At 38.9% G+C, this 20,456-nt stretch overlaps 1 protein-coding gene across 5 annotated transcripts in view; it reads left to right on the top strand.

Moving 5' to 3' along the window:
* Positions 1-20,456, top strand: part of LOC131937370 (sodium/hydrogen exchanger 10) — a 63,010-nt gene that overhangs the window by 15,866 nt on the left and 26,688 nt on the right. For 3 of the 5 annotated variants that reach the window (XM_059294746.1, XM_059294745.1, XM_059294749.1), the window contains exons 14-21: positions 10,339-10,436; positions 12,480-12,540; positions 12,726-12,956; positions 14,207-14,389; positions 16,160-16,367; positions 17,565-17,713; positions 18,159-18,284; positions 19,018-19,116. In XM_059294746.1, coding sequence (XP_059150729.1) covers positions 10,339-10,436; positions 12,480-12,540; positions 12,726-12,956; positions 14,207-14,389; positions 16,160-16,367; positions 17,565-17,713; positions 18,159-18,284; positions 19,018-19,116 — 1,155 coding nt within the window. The remainder of the gene's footprint in view (positions 1-10,338; positions 10,437-12,479; positions 12,541-12,725; positions 12,957-14,206; positions 14,390-16,159; positions 16,368-17,564; positions 17,714-18,158; positions 18,285-19,017; positions 19,117-20,456) is intronic. The other 2 variants (XM_059294748.1, XM_059294747.1) reach the window with 2 other exon arrangements.

The following is a 20,456-nucleotide window of genomic DNA, read 5'->3' as shown; positions in this document are numbered from 1 at the left end:
CTATGATGAAGGTCAGTTTAACCATTACCCACAACTTACTATGATGAAGGTCAGTTTAACCATTACCCACAACTTACTATGATGAAGGTCAGTTTAACCATTAGCCACAACCTACTATGATGAAGGTCAGTTTAACCATTAGCCACAACATATGATGAAGGTCAGTTTAACCATTAGCCACAACATATGATGAAGGTCAGTTTAACCATTAGCCACAACATATGATGAAGGTCAGTTTAACCATTAGCCACAACATATGATGAAGGTCAGTTTAACCATTAGCCACAACCTACTATGATGAAGGTCAGTTTAACCATTACCCACAACTTACTATGATGAAGGTCAGTTTAACCATTACCCACAACTTACTATGATGAAGGTCAGTTTAACCATTAGCCACAACATATGATGAAGGTCAGTTTAACCATTAGCCACAACATATGATGAAGGTCAGTTTAACCATTACCCACAACCTACTATGATGAAGGTCAGTTTAACCATTAGCCACAACATATGATGAAGGTCAGTTTAACCATTAGCCACAACATATGATGAAGGTCAGTTTAACCATTAGCCACAACATATGATGAAGGTCAGTTTAACCATTAGCCACAACTTACTATGATGAAGGTCAGTTTAACCATTACCCACAACCTATGATGAAGGTCAGTTTAACCATTACCCACAACCTACTATGATGAAGGTCAGTTTAACCATTACCCACAACTTACTATGATGAAGGTCAGTTAAACCATTACCCACAACTTACTATGATGAAGGTCAGTTTAACCATTACCCACAACCTACTATGATGAAGGTCAGTTTAACCATTAGCCACAACATATGATGAAGGTCAGTTTAACCATTACCCACAACATATGATGAAGGTCAGTTTAACCATTACCCACAACCTACTATGATGAAGGTCAGTTTAACCATTAGCCACAACATATGATGAAGGTCAGTTTAACCATTACCCACAACATATGATGAAGGTCAGTTTAACCATTAGCCACAACCTACTATGATGAAGGTCAGTTTAACCATTAGCCACAACCTACTATGATGAAGGTCAGTTTAACCATTACCCACAACTTACTATGATGAAGGTCAGTTTAACCATTAGCCACAACCTACTATGATGAAGGTCAGTTTAACCATTACCCACAACCTACTATGATGAAGGTCAGTTTAACCATTACCCACAACCTACTATGATGAAGGTCAGTTTAACCATTAGCCACAACTTACTATGATGAAGGTCAGTTTAACCATTAGCCACAACTTACTATGATGAAGGTCAGTTAAACCATTTGCCACAACCTATGATGAAGGTCAGTTTAACCATTACCCACAACCTACTATGATGAAGGTCAGTTTAACCATTACCCACAACATATGATGAAGGTCAGTTTAACCATTAGCCACAACTTACTATGATGAAGGTCAGTTTAACCATTAGCCACAACTTACTATGATGAAGGTCAGTTTAACCATTAGCCACAACTTACTATGATGAAGGTCAGTTAAACCATTTGCCACAACCTATGATGAAGGTCAGTTTAACCATTACCCACAACCTACTATGATGAAGGTCAGTTTAACCATTACCCACAACATATGATGAAGGTCAGTTTAACCATTAGCCACAACTTACTATGATGAAGGTCAGTTTAACCATTAGCCACAACTTACTATGATGAAGGTCAGTTTAACCATTACCCACAACATATGATGAAGGTCAGTTTAACCATTAGCTACAACCTATGATGAAGGTCAGTTTAACCATTAGCTACAACCTATGATGAAGGTCAGTTTAACCATTACCCACAACCTATGATGAAGGTTAGTTTAACCATTACCCACAACTTACTATGATGAAGGTCAGTTTAACCATTACCCACAACTTACTATGATGAAGGTCAGTTTAACCATTACCCACAACATATGATGAAGGTCAGTTTAACCATTAGCCACAACATATGATGAAGGTCAGTTTAACCATTAGCCACAACATATGATGAAGGTCAGTTTAACCATTACCCACAACCTACTATGATGAAGGTCAGTTTAACCATTAGCCACAACCTACTATGATGAAGGTCAGTTTAACCATTAGCCACAACATATGATGAAGGTCAGTTTAACCATTACCCACAACATATGATGAAGGTCAGTTTAACCATTACCCACAACCTACTATGATGAAGGTCAGTTTAACCATTAGCCACAACATATGATGAAGGTCAGTTTAACCATTACCCACAACATATGATGAAGGTCAGTTTAACCATTAGCCACAACCTACTATGATGAAGGTCAGTTTAACCATTAGCCACAACCTACTATGATGAAGGTCAGTTTAACCATTACCCACAACTTACTATGATGAAGGTCAGTTTAACCATTAGCCACAACCTACTATGATGAAGGTCAGTTTAACCATTACCCACAACCTACTATGATGAAGGTCAGTTTAACCATTACCCACAACCTACTATGATGAAGGTCAGTTTAACCATTAGCCACAACTTACTATGATGAAGGTCAGTTTAACCATTAGCCACAACTTACTATGATGAAGGTCAGTTAAACCATTTGCCACAACCTATGATGAAGGTCAGTTTAACCATTACCCACAACCTACTATGATGAAGGTCAGTTTAACCATTACCCACAACATATGATGAAGGTCAGTTTAACCATTAGCCACAACTTACTATGATGAAGGTCAGTTTAACCATTAGCCACAACTTACTATGATGAAGGTCAGTTTAACCATTAGCCACAACTTACTATGATGAAGGTCAGTTAAACCATTTGCCACAACCTATGATGAAGGTCAGTTTAACCATTACCCACAACCTACTATGATGAAGGTCAGTTTAACCATTACCCACAACATATGATGAAGGTCAGTTTAACCATTAGCCACAACTTACTATGATGAAGGTCAGTTTAACCATTAGCCACAACTTACTATGATGAAGGTCAGTTTAACCATTACCCACAACATATGATGAAGGTCAGTTTAACCATTAGCTACAACCTATGATGAAGGTCAGTTTAACCATTAGCTACAACCTATGATGAAGGTCAGTTTAACCATTACCCACAACCTATGATGAAGGTTAGTTTAACCATTACCCACAACTTACTATGATGAAGGTCAGTTTAACCATTACCCACAACTTACTATGATGAAGGTCAGTTTAACCATTACCCACAACATATGATGAAGGTCAGTTTAACCATTAGCCACAACATATGATGAAGGTCAGTTTAACCATTAGCCACAACATATGATGAAGGTCAGTTTAACCATTACCCACAACCTACTATGATGAAGGTCAGTTTAACCATTAGCCACAACTTACTATGATGAAGGTCAGTTTAACCATTAGCCACAACTTACTATGATGAAGGTCAGTTTAACCATTAGCCACAACCTACTATGATGAAGGTCAGTTTAACCATTAGCCACAACCTACTATGATGAAGGTCAGTTTAACCATTACCCACAACCTACTATGATGAAGGTCAGTTTAACCATTACCCACAACCTACTATGATGAAGGTCAGTTTAACCATTAGCCACAACCTACTATGATGTAGGTCAGTTTAACCATTACCCACAACATATGATGAAGGTCAGTTTAACCATTACCCACAACCTACTATGATGAAGGTCAGTTTAACCATTAGCCACAACCTACTATGATGAAGGTCAGTTTAACCATTACCCACAACTTACTATGATGAAGGTCAGTTTAACCATTACCCACAACTTACTATGATGAAGGTCAGTTTAACCATTACCCACAACCTACTATGATGAAGGTCAGTTTAACCATTACCCACAACCTACTATGATGAAGGTCAGTTTAACCATTAGCCACAACCTACTATGATGAAGGTCAGTTTAACCATTAGCCACAACATATGATGAAGGTCAGTTTAACCATTACCCACAACCTACTATGATGTAGGTCAGTTTAACCATTACCCACAACATATGATGAAGGTCAGTTTAACCATTACCCACAACCTACTATGATGAAGGTCAGTTTAACCATTAGCCACAACCTACTATGATGAAGGTCAGTTTAACCATTACCCACAACATATGATGAAGGTCAGTTTAACCATTACCCACAACTTACTATGATGAAGGTCAGTTTAACCATTACCCACAACTTACTATGATGAAGGTCAGTTTAACCATTACCCACAACCTACTATGATGAAGGTCAGTTTAACCATTAGCCACAACCTACTATGATGAAGGTCAGTTTAACCATTACCCACAACCTACTATGATGTAGGTCAGTTTAACCATTACCCACAACATATGATGAAGGTCAGTTTAACCATTACCCACAACCTACTATGATGAAGGTCAGTTTAACCATTAGCCACAACCTACTATGATGAAGGTCAGTTTAACCATTACCCACAACATATGATGAAGGTCAGTTTAACCATTAGCCACAACTTACTATGATGAAGGTCAGTTTAACCATTACCCACAACCTACTATGATGAAGGTCAGTTTAACCATTACCCACAACATATGATGAAGGTCAGTTTAACCATTACCCACAACATATGATGAAGGTCAGTTTAACCATTACCCACAACTTACTATGATGAAGGTCAGTTTAACCATTAGCCACAACTTACTATGATGAAGGTCAGTTTAACCATTAGCCACAACATATGATGAAGGTCAGTTTAACCATTACCCACAACATATGATGAAGGTCAGTTTAACCATTAGCTACAACCTATGATGAAGGTCAGTTTAACCATTAGCTACAACCTATGATGAAGGTCAGTTTAACCATTACCCACAACTTACTATGATGAAGGTCAGTTTAACCATTAGCCACAACTTACTATGATGAAGGTCAGTTTAACCATTACCCACAACCTACTATGATGAAGGTCAGTTTAACCATTAGCCACAAACTACTATGATGAAGGTCAGTTTAACCATTACCCACAACCTACTATGATGAAGGTCAGTTTAACCATTACCCACAACATATGATGAAGGTCAGTTTAACCATTACCCACAACCTACTATGATGAAGGTCAGTTTAACCATTACCCACAACTTACTATGATGAAGGTCAGTTTAACCATTACCCACAACCTACTATGATGAAGGTCAGTTTAACCATTACCCACAACTTACTATGATGAAGGTCAGTTTAACCATTACCTACAACCTACTATGATGAAGGTCAGTTTAACCATTACCCACAACTTACTATGATGAAGGTCAGTTTAACCATTACCCACAACCTACTATGATGAAGGTCAGTTTAACCATTACCCACAACTTACTATGATGAAGGTCAGTTTAACCATTACCCACAACCTACTATGATGAAGGTCAGTTTAACCATTACCTACAACCTACTATGATGAAGGTCAGTTTAACCATTACCCACAACTTACTATGATGAAGGTCAGTTTAACCATTACCCACAACTTACTATGATGAAGGTCAGTTTAATCATTACCCACAACATATGATGAAGGTCAGTTTAACCATTAGCCACAACTTACTATGATGAAGGTCAGTTTAACCATTACCCACAACTTACTATGATGAAGGTCAGTTTAACCATTACCCACAACTTACTATGATGAAGGTCAGTTTAATCATTACCCACAACATATGATGAAGGTCAGTTTAACCATTAGCCACAACTTACTATGATGAAGGTCAGTTTAACCATTACCCACAACTTACTATGATGAAGGTCAGTTTAACCATTACCCACAACTTACTATGATGAAGGTCAGTTTAATCATTACCCACAACTTACTATGATGAAGGTCAGTTTAACCATTACCCACAACTTACTATGATGAAGGTCAGTTTAACCATTACCCACAACCTACTATGATGAAGGTCAGTTTAACCATTAGCCACAACCTACTATGATGAAGGTCAGTTTAACCATTACCCACAACTTACTATGATGAAGGTCAGTTTAACCATTACCCACAACTTACTATGATGAAGGTCAGTTTAACCATTACCCACAACTTACTATGATGAAGGTCAGTTTAATCATTACCCACAACTTACTATGATGAAGGTCAGTTTAACCATTACCCACAACTTACTATGATGAAGGTCAGTTTAACCATTACCCACAACCTACTATGATGAAGGTCAGTTTAACCATTACCCACAACTTACTATGATGAAGGTCAGTTTAACCATTACCCACAACCTACTATGATGAAGGTCAGTTTAACCATTACCCACAACTTACTATGATGAAGGTCAGTTTAACCATTACCCACAACTTACTATGATGAAGGTCAGTTTAACCATTACCCACAACTTACTATGATGAAGGTCAGTTTAACCATTACCCACAACTTACTATGATGAAGGTCAGTTTAACCATTACCTACAACCTACTATGATGAAGGTCAGTTTAACCATTACCCACAACTTACTATGATGAAGGTCAGTTTAACCATTACCCACAACTTACTATGATGAAGGTCAGTTTAACCATTACCCACAACTTACTATGATGAAGGTCAGTTTAACCATTACCTACAACCTACTATGATGAAGGTCAGTTTAACCATTACCCACAACTTACTATGATGAAGGTCAGTTTAACCATTACCCACAACCTACTATGATGAAGGTCAGTTTAACCATTAGCCACAACATATGATGAAGGTCAGTTTAACCATTACCCACAACCTACTATGATGAAGGTCAGTTTAACCATTAGCCACAACTTACTATGATGAAGGTCAGTTTAACCATTACCCACAACTTACTATGATGAAGGTCAGTTTAACCATTACCCACAACTTACTATGATGAAGGTCAGTTTAACCATTAGCCACAACCTACTATGATGAAGGTCAGTTTAACCATTACCCACAACCTACTATGATGAAGGTCAGTTTAACCATTAGCCACAACATATGATGAAGGTCAGTTTAACCATTACCCACAACCTACTATGATGAAGGTCAGTTTAACCATTAGCCACAACATATGATGAAGGTCAGTTTAACCATTACCCACAACCTACTATGATGAAGGTCAGTTTAACCATTACCCACAACCTACTATGATGAAGGTCAGTTTAACCATTAGCCACAACATATGATGAAGGTCAGTTTAACCATTACCCACAACCTACTATGATGAAGGTCAGTTTAACCATTACCCACAACCTACTATGATGAAGGTCAGTTTAACCATTACCCACAACCTACTATGATGAAGGTCAGTTTAACCATTAGCCACAACTTACTATGATGAAGGTCAGTTTAACCATTACCCACAACTTACTATGATGAAGGTCAGTTTAACCATTACCCACAACCTACTATGATGAAGGTCAGTTTAACCATTACCCACAACCTACTATGATGAAGGTCAGTTTAACCATTAGCCACAACTTACTATGATGAAGGTCAGTTTAACCATTACCCACAACCTACTATGATGAAGGTCAGTTTAACCATTAGCCACAACATATGATGAAGGTCAGTTTAACCATTACCCACAACCTACTATGATGAAGGTCAGTTTAACCATTAGCCACAACTTACTATGATGAAGGTCAGTTTAACCATTAGCCACAACTTACTATGATGAAGGTCAGTTTAACCATTACCCACAACTTACTATGATGAAGGTCAGTTTAACCATTACCCACAACCTACTATGATGAAGGTCAGTTTAACCATTACCCACAACCTACTATGATGAAGGTCAGTTTAACCATTAGCCACAACTTACTATGATGAAGGTCAGTTTAACCATTACCCACAACCTACTATGATGAAGGTCAGTTTAACCATTAGCCACAACATATGATGAAGGTCAGTTTAACCATTACCCACAACCTACTATGATGAAGGTCAGTTTAACCATTAGCCACAACTTACTATGATGAAGGTCAGTTTAACCATTAGCCACAACATATGATGAAGGTCAGTTTAACCATTAGCCACAACATATGATGAAGGTCAGTTTAACCATTACCCACAACCTACTATGATGAAGGTCAGTTTAACCATTACCCACAACCTACTATGATGAAGGTCAGTTTAACCATTACCCACAACCTACTATGATGAAGGTCAGTTTAACCATTAGCCACAACTTACTATGATGAAGGTCAGTTTAACCATTAGCCACAACTTACTATGATGAAGGTCAGTTTAACCATTACCCACAACCTACTATGATGAAGGTCAGTTTAACCATTAGCCACAACTTACTATGATGAAGGTCAGTTTAACCATTACCCACAACATATGATGAAGGTCAGTTTAACCATTACCCACAACCTACTATGATGAAGGTCAGTTTAACCATTACCCACAACTTACTATGATGAAGGTCAGTTTAACCATTAGCCACAACTTACTATGATGAAGGTCAGTTTAACCATTAGCCACAACTTACTATGATGAAGGTCAGTTTAACCATTAGCCACAACCTACTATGATGAAGGTCAGTTTAACCATTAGCCACAAACTACTATGATGAAGGTCAGTTTAACCATTAGCTACAACCTACTATGATGAAGGTCAGTTTAACCATTAGCCACAAACTACTATGATGAAGGTCAGTTTAACCATTAGCCACAAACTACTATGATGAAGGTCAGTTTAACCATTAGCTACAACCTACTATGATGAAGGTCAGTTTAACCATTAGCCACAAACTACTATGATGAAGGTCAGTTTAACCATTAGCTACAACCTACTATGATGAAGGTCAGTTTAACCATTAGCCACAAACTACTATGATGAAGGTCAGTTTAACCATTAGCCACAAACTACTATGATGAAGGTCAGTTTAACCATTAGCCACAACTTACTATGATGAAGGTCAGTTTAACCATTAGCCACAAACTACTATGATGAAGGTCAGTTTAACCATTAGCTACAACCTACTATGATGAAGGTCAGTTTAACCATTAGCCACAAACTACTATGATGAAGGTCAGTTTAACCATTAGCTACAACCTACTATGATGAAGGTCAGTTTAACCATTAGCCACAAACTACTATGATGAAGGTCAGTTTAACCATCACCCACAACCACTTCCAGACAAAACTGAAGTTTGCTTATCTCACTTGTTTGTATGCACAGAGAAGTGATTCAATAGCTAATTCATTGTAAGGTGTAGAAATCTAAACGCATGCACCGATTTGATTAATTTTTGCTACACTTGAGGATTATAACAAAAGGAAGGTCATCGCGCACTATCTAGCTAAACTACATGAAGATTCAAACACTTTTCAATTTTTAAATATTTGTATAATCCATACAGGCGACCTCTTATCCTTCATTTTAGGTCTACATAACTTAAATATTCTGTGCCACGGTCATCACAAGTGCAATTTAGTGTCTTATTTATAGACCTTATTAGTATTTATTTATCTTTCTGGAATAGAAACGGGGCTGAGAATAAAATGATATTAGATATTTACATAATTTAAAATGCTGCTATAATTAGATATCAGGTTTTACTTTTTTTTTTTTATTTAAAAACCTTACAAAGCTGTATTGTTTACTAATTATTTTATTTTACTACTATTATTACTAATGACCCCATTTCCTTCATAGTTTTTTTAATATAAATGTGGTGCTAATTGTTTGGTACCTGTGCAGCGTGGTGCAAGTCTAATTTGTTAAATATAGACTGTGCCCTTTAAGCCATTTGTCCCATTCAGGCAAGTGTAATTTGTTAAATATAGACTGTGCCCTTTAAGCCATTTGTCCCATTCAGGCAAGCCTAATTTGTTAAATATAGACTGTGCCCTTTAAGCCATTTGTCCCATTCAGGCAAGTCTAATTTGTTAAATATAGACAGTGCCCTTTAAGCCATTTGTCCCATCTGGGTCCCGGGAAAGAGATAGGGAAACAGATATGTTTAAATAGGGATAGGGCTAGAGATAGTTATAATAATAGACAAGGATAGGGATAAGGGAAAGGGACAAGAAAGGGGATAAGGGATAAGAATAATGATAGGGCAATTATAGTAAAAGGGTAAGGGATAATTAGAGGAATAGTTAATGGGATTGGGAGATGTGTCTGTTTATAATTATGTTTGGGTTTGTGGTTGAGGTTGTGGTTAAGATTAGCGTTAAATATATTTTCTATACCGTCCATATTTACACAGGCATATAATTGAAAACTGTATATATTTCCCAAAGCCTGTGTAGCGCGGGTTATATGTTGCTAGTGTATTATAAATGATTAAAGTTCTCATGTAGCTGTTACAAGTTTAACTAACAACACAAGTAGATGTCTATTTACAGTGCTCCTATTTCAAGCAATTCGAAGAAGGGCTGATGTCACGTCACTCCATCAAGGGGACACTCTCTTGGTCCAGGCAGGCTTTAGTCAAAGGAAATTCGTAAGTTTGGCCTCTCTTGCTGCCCCACACTGTCTTGGTCCAGGCAGGCTTTAGTCAAAGGAAATTTGTAAGTTTGGCCTCTCTTTCTTATGCTGCCCCACACTGTCTTGGTCCAGGCAGGCTTTAGTCAAAGGAAATTTGTAAGTTTGGCCTCTCTTGCTGCCCCACACTGTCTTGGTCCAAGCAGGCTTTAGTCAAAGGAAATTTGTAAGTTTGGCCTCTCTTGCTGCCCCACACTGTCTTGGTCCAGGCAGGCTTTAGTCAAAGGAAATTTGTAAGTTTGGCCTCTCTTTCTTATGCTGCCCCACACTGTCTTGGTCCAGGCAGGCTTTAGTCAAAGGAAATTCGTAAGTTTGGCCTCTCTTGCTGCCCCACACTCTCTTGGTCCAGGCAGGCTTTAGTCAAAGGAAATTTGTAAGTTTGGCCTCTCTTGCTGCCCCACACTGTCTTGGTCCAGGCAGGCTTTAGTCAAAGGAAATTCGTAAGTTTGGCCTCTCTTGCTGCCCCACACTCTCTTGGTCCAGGCAGGCTTTAGTCAAAGGAAATTCTAAGTTTGGCCTCTCTTGCTGCCCCACACTGTCTTGGTCCAGGCAGGCTTTAGTCAAAGGAAATTTGTAAGTTTGGCCTCTCTTACTGCCCCACACTGTCTTGGTCCAGGCAGGCTTTAGTCAAAGGAAATTTGTAAGTTTGGCCTCTCTTGCTGCCCCACACTGTCTTGGTCCAGGCAGGCTTTAGTCAAAGGAAATTTGTAAGTTTGGCCTCTCTTGCTGCCCCACACTGTCTTGGTCCAGGCAGGCTTTAGTCAAAGGAAATTTGTAAGTTTGGCCTCTCTTTCTTATGCTGCCCCACACTATCTTGGTCCAGGCAGGCTTTAGTCAAAGGAAATTCGTAAGTTTGGCCTCTCTTGCTGCCCTACACTGTCTTGGTCCAGGCAGGCTTTAGTCAAAGGAAATTCGTAAGTTTGGCCTCTCTTGCTGCCCTACACTGTCTTGGTCCAGGCAGGCTTTAGTCAAAGGAAATTTGTAAGTTTGGCCTCTCTTGCTGCCCCACACTGTCTTGGTCCAGGCAGGCTTTAGTCAAAGGAAATTTGTAAGTTTGGCCTCTCTTGCTGCCCCACACTGTCTTGGTCCAGGCAGGCTTTAGTCAAAGGAAATTCGTAAGTTTGGCCTCTCTTGCTGCCCCACACTGTCTTGGTCCAGGCAGGCTTTAGTCAAAGGAAATTCGTAAGTTTGGCCTCTCTTGCTGCCCCACACTGTCTTGGTCCAGGCAGGCTTTAGTCAAAGGAAATACGTAAGTTTGGCCTCTCTTACTGCCCCACACTGTCTTGGTCCAGGCAGGCTTTAGTCAAAGGAAATTCGTAAGTTTGGCCTCTCTTACTGCCCCACACTGTCTTGGTCCAGGCAGGCTCTAGTCAAAGGAAATTTGTAAGTTTGGCCACTCTTTCTTATGCAGCCCCAGTGCTACATTTCTTTAAGAGGATGGAAAAGTGGTAAAATATACATGTTGTAGGCTATCCAGAGAATACATGTTGTGTGCTGTCTAGTCTATAAAATTTAAATAAGTATTCTGACAACTGGAAAGGAGGTGGGGGAACGGCTGGTGAGTGAGTTGACAAGGTATCCTGGTCAGCATCTGACATCATTGAAAAAAAATAAAACTAAGTCTTTGATAGATTTCATCCAGCAACTGGCTTGCCACACTCTCTGTATAACTTGTGACTAATGGCTGTCACAGTAAAACCTACATAAATCACAGTAAAACCTACATAAATCACAGTAAAACCTACATATATCACAGTAAAACCTACATAAATCAAAGTAAAACCTACATAAATCACAGTAAAACCTACATAAATCACAGTAAAACCTACATAAATCACAGTAAAACCTACATATATCATAGTAAAACCTACATATATCAGTAAAACCTACATAAATCGCAGTAAAACCTACATAAATCACAGTAAAACCTACATACATCACAGTAAAACCTACATAAATCACAGTAAAACCTACATAAATCAAGGATATTAATTTATTTCAGGTTAATTTTTCCTACTAAAATTGCATCAGTTTTGACAGTACCACATTATTATCAAAAAATGGTAATATTTTAGTTTTCTAATGTTCTTGTAAGAAGTTTTATGTCATAATGTGTTGCATTTAAGACAGTTTTTTTACACCCTTTAAAAGGTGCTGACCATACATGTAGAAATATTTGTATATATATTGTTTCCTGAGCCCATGTTTGGACCTGGTTTATCTGAGCCCATGTTTTTAATTTGACTAGCGACGTGAGCTATGGAGTAAACTCAGTGAACAAATCTTCTTGAGAAACCGAGCAAAGACTTTGAGTAGTTTCCTGCGAGTTTTTGTCATTTGTTTACACTACCTGGACGTGACTCTGAGCATGGTGCATCTGACTGATGAGATGTTCCTGGTGAACACCATACCCAGATCTGTCTTCATATGGTACAATGTCACCTATATTGCCATTCATCTGCTCATCTTTATCATCAAGGTCAGTTTATTGGCATGGCTGGCTGTTTATGCTGGCTTGTACAGGAGTGCTTCAAACACAGGACTTTTAATTAAGTCCAGGACATTGTGTCATGTCCAGGACATTGTGTCATGTCCAGGACATTGTGTCATGTCCAGGACATTGTGTCATGTCCAGGACATTTAGTCATGTCCAAGACATTTAGTCATGTGCTGGACATTAGTCATGTCCAGGGCATTGAGTCATGTCCAGGACATTTAGTCATGTCCAGGACATTTAGTCATGTGCTGGACATTAGTCATGTCCAGGGCATTGAGTCATGTCCAGGACATTTAGTCATGTCCAGGACATTTAGTCATGTCCAAGACATTTAGTCATGTGCTGGACATTAGTCATGTCCAGGGCATTGAGTCATGTCCAGGACATTTAGTCATGTCCAGGACATTTAGTCATGTCCAGGACATTTAGTCATGTGCTGGACATTAGTCATGTCCAGGGCATTGAGTCATGTCCAGGACATTTAGTCATGTCCAGGACATTTAGTCATGTCCAAGACATTTAGTCATGTCCAAGACATTTAGTCATGTGCTGGACATTAGTCATGTCCAGGGCATTGAGTCATGTCCAGGACATTTAGTCATGTCCAGGACATTTAGTCATGTCCAAGACATGTGCTGGACATTAGTCATGTGATGGACATTTAGTCATGTGCTGGATATTTAGTCATGTGTTGGACATTTAGTCATGTGTTGGACATTTAGTCATGTGATGTACCTTTAGTGATGTCCAGGACATTTAGTCATGTGATGGATATTTAGTCATGTGTTGGACATTTAGTCATGTGTTGGACATTTAGTCATGTGCTGGACATTAGTCATGTCCAGGGCATTGAGTCATGTCCAGGTCATTTAGTCATGTCTAGGACATTTAGTCATGTCCAAGACATTTAGTCATGTGCTGGACATTAATTCATGTGATGGACATTTAATCATGTGATGAACATTTAGTCATGTGATGGACATTTAGTCATGTGATGGACATTTAGTCATGTGCTGGACATTTAGTCATGTGCTGGACATTTAGTCATGTGCTGGACATTTAGTCATGTGATGGACATTTAGTCATGTGTTGGACATTTAGTCATGTCCAGGGCATTGAGTCATGTGCTGGATATTTAGTCATGTGTTGGACATTCATTAGTAGGACATGTAATTGAAGAAGCATATCTTACTCTAGCACCTGTCTTTACCAGCTTGAAATTTTCCTTACAGTACGGCTTGACTAGAAAGATGAGTATCTGGGAAGGCATCATTCTCATCATTATTCCGGTTGGCATTGCTGACATTCTTGCCATGAGCATCTTGTCCTCGGCCAAACCTTTGTTTTCTGTCATCAGGACCACTTTTATCCTCTCAAGATTTCTACGCATTTTGCAAGTAGGAGAAGTGTGTCCAGTAAGTTGTCTGACATTTTTTTTTAAACAAGGCTTTGTGTATGTGGGCTTCTATTTTATCAATGCTATTCTATAGCTAGTGTGCTCAAGGCCATGCAAATCTAATACTTTGTACAGTGTGTAGTAATTTGTACTAATTGCAGGCCTGGATCAAAGTAGTGCCTGTGTATTGCAGGCTTAAAGTAGTGCCTGTGTGTTGCAGGCTTAAAGTAGTGTCTGTGTGTTGCAGGCTTAAAGTAGTTCCTGTGTGTTGCAGTTTTAAAGTAGTGTCTGTGTGTTGCAGGCTTAAAGTAGTGCCTGTGTGTTGCAGGCTTAAAGTAGTTCCTGTGTGTTGTAGGCTTAAAGTAGTGCCTGTGTGTTGTAGGCTTAAAGTAGTTCCTGTGTGTTGCAGGCTTAGATTAAAGTAGTTCCTGTGTGTTGCAGGCCTGGATAAAAGTAGTGTCTGTGTGTTGCAGGCTTAAAGTAGTGCCTGTGTGTTGCAGGTTTAAAGTAGTGCCTGTGTGTTGCAGGCTTAAAGTAGTGCCTGTGTGTTGCAGGCTTAAAGTAGTGCCTGTGTGTTGCAGGCTTAAAGTAGTGCCTGTGTGTTGTAGGTTTAAAGTAGTTCCTGTGTGTTGCAGGCTTAAAGTAGTGCCTGTGTGTTGTAGGTTTAAAGTAGTGCCTGTGTGTTGCAGGCTTAAAGTAGTGCCTGTGTGTTGCAGGCTTAAAGTAGTGCCTGTGTGTTGTAGGCTTAAAGTAGTTCCTGTGTGTTGCAGGCTTAGATTAAAGTAGTTCCTGTGTGTTGCAGGCCTGGATAAAAGTAGTGCCTGTGTGTTGTATGCTTAAAGTAGTGCCTGTGTGTTGCAGGCTTAAAGTAGTGCCTGTGTGTTGTAGGTTTAAAGTAGTTCCTGTGTGTTGCAGGCTTAAAGTAGTGCCTGTGTGTTGCAGGCTTAAAGTAGTGCCTGTGTGTTGTAGGCTTAAAGTAGTTCCTGTGTGTTGCAGGCTTAAAGTAGTGCCTGTGTGTTGCAGGCTTAAAGTAGTTCCTGTGTGTTGCAGGCTTAAAGTAGTTCCTGTGTGTTGCAGGCTTAAAGTAGTGCCTGTGTGTTGTATGCTTAAAGTAGTGCCTGTGTGTTGCAGGCTTAAAGTAGTTCCTGTGTGTTGCAGGCTTAAAGTAGTGCCTGTGTGTTGCAGGCTTAAAGTAGTGCCTGTGTGTTGCAGGCTTAAAGTAGTTCCTGTGTGTTGCAGGCTTAAAGTAGTGCCTGTGTGTTGTAGGTTTAAAGTAGTGCCTGTGTGTTGCAGGCTTAAAGTAGTGCCTGTGTGTTGCAGGCTTAAAGTAGTGTCTGTGTGTTGCAGGCTTAAAGTAGTGCCTGTGTGTTGTATGCTTAAAGTAGTGCCTGTGTGTTGTAGGCTTAAAGTAGTGCCTGTGTGTTGCAGGCTTAAAGTAGTTCCTGTGTGTTGCAGGCTTAAAGTAGTGCCTGTGTGTTGTATGCTTAAAGTAGTGCCTGTGTGTTGCAGGTTTAAAGTAGTGCCTGTGTGTTGTAGGCTTAAAGTAGTGCCTGTGTGTTGCAGGCTTAAAGTAGTGCCTGTGTGTTGCAGGCTTAAAGTAGTGCCTGTGTGTTGCAGGCTTAGATTAAAGTAGTTCCTGTGTGTTGCAGGCCTGGATAAAAGTAGTGTCTGTGTGTTGCAGGCTTAAAGTAGTTCCTGTGTGTTGTATGCTTAAAGTAGTGCCTGTGTGTTGCAGGCTTAAAGTAGTGCCTGTGTGTTGTAGGCTTAAAGTAGTGCCTGTGTGTTGCAGGCCTGGATCAAAGTACTGCTGGAGTTGTGTGAGAAGGGTGTGAGCAAAATTTTATCTGAGGGCTATGAGGTAGGCTGTGGCTACATTAGAGGACGCCAGGAGGTGATGAGGTACCTGGACTACATCCAGATGGACATCCCAGCTGATATTCTACACAAGTACAAGCTCATATGCAAGCAACACAAACTGGAGACCATCAGATTGTTGGGTAAACACATTCACTCAGGGCTCTTGTTTACTGGCCTACTTCTGGTTGTTGTTTACTGGCCTACTTCAGGGTTCTTGTTTACTGGCCTACATCTGGTTGTTGTTTACTGGCCTACTTCAGGGTTCTTGTTTACTGGCCTACTTCAGGGTTCTTGTTTACTGGCCTACTTCAGGGTTCTTGTTTACTGGCCTACATCTGGTTGTTGTTTACTGGCCTACTTCAGGGTTCTTGTTTACTGGCCTACATCTGGTTGTTGTTTACTGGCCTACTTCTGGTTGTTGTTTACTGGCCTACTTCTGGTTGTTGTTTACTGGCCTACATCTGGTTGTTGTTTACTGGCCTACATCTGGTTGTTGTTTACTGGCCTACTTCAGGGTTCTTGTTTACTGGCCTACTTCAGGGTTCTTGTTTACTGGCCTACTTCTGGTTGTTGTTTACTGACTTAGATCTGGTTGTTGTTTACTGGCCTACTTCAGGGTTCTTGTTTACTGGCCTACTTCAGGGTTCTTGTTTACTGGCCTACTTCAGGGTTCTTGTTTACTGGCCTACTTCTGGTTGTTGTTTACTGGCCTACTTCAGGGTTCTTGTTTACTGGCCTACTTCTGGTTGTTGTTTACTGGCCTACTTCAGGGTTCTTGTTTGTTTACTGGCCTATTTACATAGAACCATTGATACTTTTTGTATGGCAAAATACCAGTAAATTTAGCATTAATTTTTTACCATAGCAAATTTCAAAATTCGAAAAAAAAATTCTTTAATGTAGGAATAATGTGCCAAATTACAAATATTATAGAATAGTAAAAATATTTTTATTTTAACTTGGAAAAAGAAATGGTTAAAAGTCAAGTGTGCAAAAGTATACACCTTTTCTGATGGGTAATGCATTAGGTGTTGTTTATTAGGTTAGTAACTAGGTTTTGTTATTAAAGTAGTAATTAGGTGTTGTTAGGTTAGTAATTAGGTTTTGTTATTGAGGTAGTAATTAGGTTTTGTTATTAGGTTATTAATAAGTCTTGTTAGGTTAGTAATTAGGTGTTATTAGGTTAGTAATTAGGTGTTGTTGCTTGTAAGGTTAGTAATTAGGTGTTGCTGTTAGGTTATTAATAAGTCTTGTTAGGTTAGTAATTAGGTGTTGTTAGGTTAGTAATTAGGTGTTGTTGCTTGTAAGGTTAGTAATTAGGTGTTGCTGTTAATTAGGTTTTTTACAGATCCAGCATCCAACAGTGACTAGAAGTGCCAAGACAAGACAAGCTGCACGCATTATTTTAAAAAGTCAATTGAAGAAACTTAGGAAGCACATTCATGAGAAAGATGTCAGTGGACAGGATGGTACAGCTTTAGAAAAGGTGAGTTGTGTTCAGGATGGTACAGCTTTAGAAAAGGTGAGTTGTGTTCAGGATGGTACAGCTTTAGAAAAGGTGAGTTGTGTTCAGGATGGTACAGCTTTAGAAATGTGCTGTTCAGAATGGTACAGCTTTAGAAAAGGTGAGTTGTGTTCAGGATGGTACAGCTTTAGGCATGTGCTGTTCAGAATGGTACAGCTTTAGGAATGTGCTGGTCAGAATGGTACAGCTTTAGAAATGTGCTGTTCAGAATGGTACAGCTTTAGAAATGTGCTGGTCAGAATGGTACAGCTTTAGGAATGTGCTGGTCAGAATGGTACAATGACTATGTCTTAATCTTTACAAAAAAATTTTCTAAGAAATTTGCCAAACTTATATATTTGCCTAACATTTGATTTCCTGAAAACATATTTGCCTAACATTTGATTTCCTGAAAACATGTTTCCAGAAAATTTTGTTGAAACTGAACAGATTATCAGGAAGCCATCATTTGGTGTACCCAGCAACCAATAACCAAATCATACACAACATTCCCTGGATCAAAGAGAGTACAGACTTGTTTCATTTTATTCTGGTCAGTTGAATGGCAGCTCTTGATGACATCACTCTCACTGTCTATTTTGTCTCATCTGAGGGTGAAATCATAGTTAGTTTCATGGGTTTTTTTTCTGTCACCATAGTCAAAATACAATGTTTTGATGTTGACATGTGGGTGGCATCATGATGAAACAATATTTGATGTTGACATCTTGATAAAACAATATTTGATGTTGACATCATGAGATAATATTTGATGTTGACATGATAAAACAATATTTGATGATGACATCTTGATGAAACAATATTTGATGTTGACATCACGATAAAACAATATTTGATGTTGACATCTTGATGAAACAATATTTGATGTTGACATGTTGATGAAACAATATTTGATGTTGACATCATGATGAAACTATTTGATGTTGACATCACGATGAAACAATATTTGATGTTGACATCATGATGAAACTATTTGATGTTGACATGTCAATGAAACAATATTTGATGTTAACACAATAAAACAATATTTGATGTTGACATCGTCAATGAAACAATATTTGATGTTGACATCATGATGAAACTATTTGATGTTGACATCATGAGATAATATTTGATGTTGACATCATGATGAGATAATATTTGATGTTGACATCATGATGAGATAATATTTGATGTTGACATCATGATGAAACTATTTGGTGTTGACATCACGATGAAACAATATTTGATGTTGACATCATGATGAAACTATTTGGTGTTGACAGGGCAGGGGGAAGCTGATCCAGTACAAACCAGGGGACATTATGCTGACACAATTCCAGCTGGCAGGAGGAATTTACATTATACTGGATGGAATAGCTATGGTAATTTTGTTTGTTCAGGAATTTACATTATACTGGATGGAATGGCTGTGGTAATTTTGTTTTGTTCAGGAATTTACATTATACTGGATGGAATGGCTATGGTAATTTTGTTTGTTCAGGAATTTACATTATACTGGATGGAATGGCTGTGGTAATTTTGTTTTGTTCAGGAATTTACATTATACTGGATGGAATGGCTGTGGTAATTTTGTTTTGTTCAGGAATTTACATTATACTGGATGGAATAGCTGTGGTAATTTTGTTTGTTCAGGAATTTACATTATACTGGATGGAATGGCTGTGGTAATTTTGTTTTGTTCAGGAATTTACATTATACTGGATGGAATGGCTGTGGTAATTTTGTTTGTTCAGGAATTTACATTATACTGGATGGAATGGCTGTGGTAATTTTGTTTTGTTCAGGAATTTACATTATACTGGATGGAATGGCTGTGGTAATTTTGTTTTGTTCAGGAATTTACATTATACTGGATGGAATAGCTGTGGTAATTTTGTTTGTTCAGGAATTTACATTATACTGGATGGAATGGCTGTGGTAATTTTGTTTTGTTCAGGAATTTACATTATACTGGATGGAATGGCTGTGGTAATTTTGTTTGTTCAGGAATTTACATTATACTGGATGGAATGGCTGTGGTAATTTTGTTTTGTTCAGGAATTTACATTATACTGGATGGAATGGCTGTGGTAATTTTGTTTGTTCAGGAATTTACATTATACTGGATGGAATGGCTGTGGTAATTTTGTTTTGTTCAGGAATTTACATTATACTGGATGGAATGGCTGTGGTAATTTTGTTTTGTTCAGGAATTTACATTATACTGGATGGAATGGCTGTGGTAATTTTGTTTGTTCAGGAATTTACATTATACATAGGCCTACGCAGAGCCGGCGTTAGGGGGTGGCGAACGGGGCGGTCGCCATAGGCCCCGCGCTTGAAGGGGCCCCGCGCTTCAGCAATGTCATTGTTATCTGAATTAGTTTGTAAACTTAAAAAAAAATTGTTGCTGAATTCAATTGGGAAAAACTAAATGGTCGAATGCCGACGTTGTTGATTGTTATAACTGAGGCCACGGTTGATGTTGGTGAGTCCCACCTGAACTGGGACAGGCCGTAATTCGATACAAAAATAGTGTCACACTTCCCCTTTGTGTAGGCTACGGTCGCCTGGCATTTGACCTGAGCTGACTGGAGATGGCGGTCGAGAATTAGCCCACGACGTAAAGAGATACCCTATTGTATGCGGACCCATGAAGACGTCCTTTTAGTGAGCAGACGGGATGTCTATAGTAGACAGTTAGTGACCTGATGAAATCTAG

The sequence above is a fragment of the Physella acuta genome, unplaced genomic scaffold, assembly GCF_028476545.2.
Source record: "Physella acuta isolate Inbredline_101_S28 unplaced genomic scaffold, ASM2847654v3 ptg000208l, whole genome shotgun sequence".
NCBI classification, from domain to species: domain Eukaryota; kingdom Metazoa; phylum Mollusca; class Gastropoda; family Physidae; genus Physella; species Physella acuta.
Note: the sequence above shows the minus strand (reverse complement) of the source record. Positions and strands in the feature narration are given on the sequence as shown.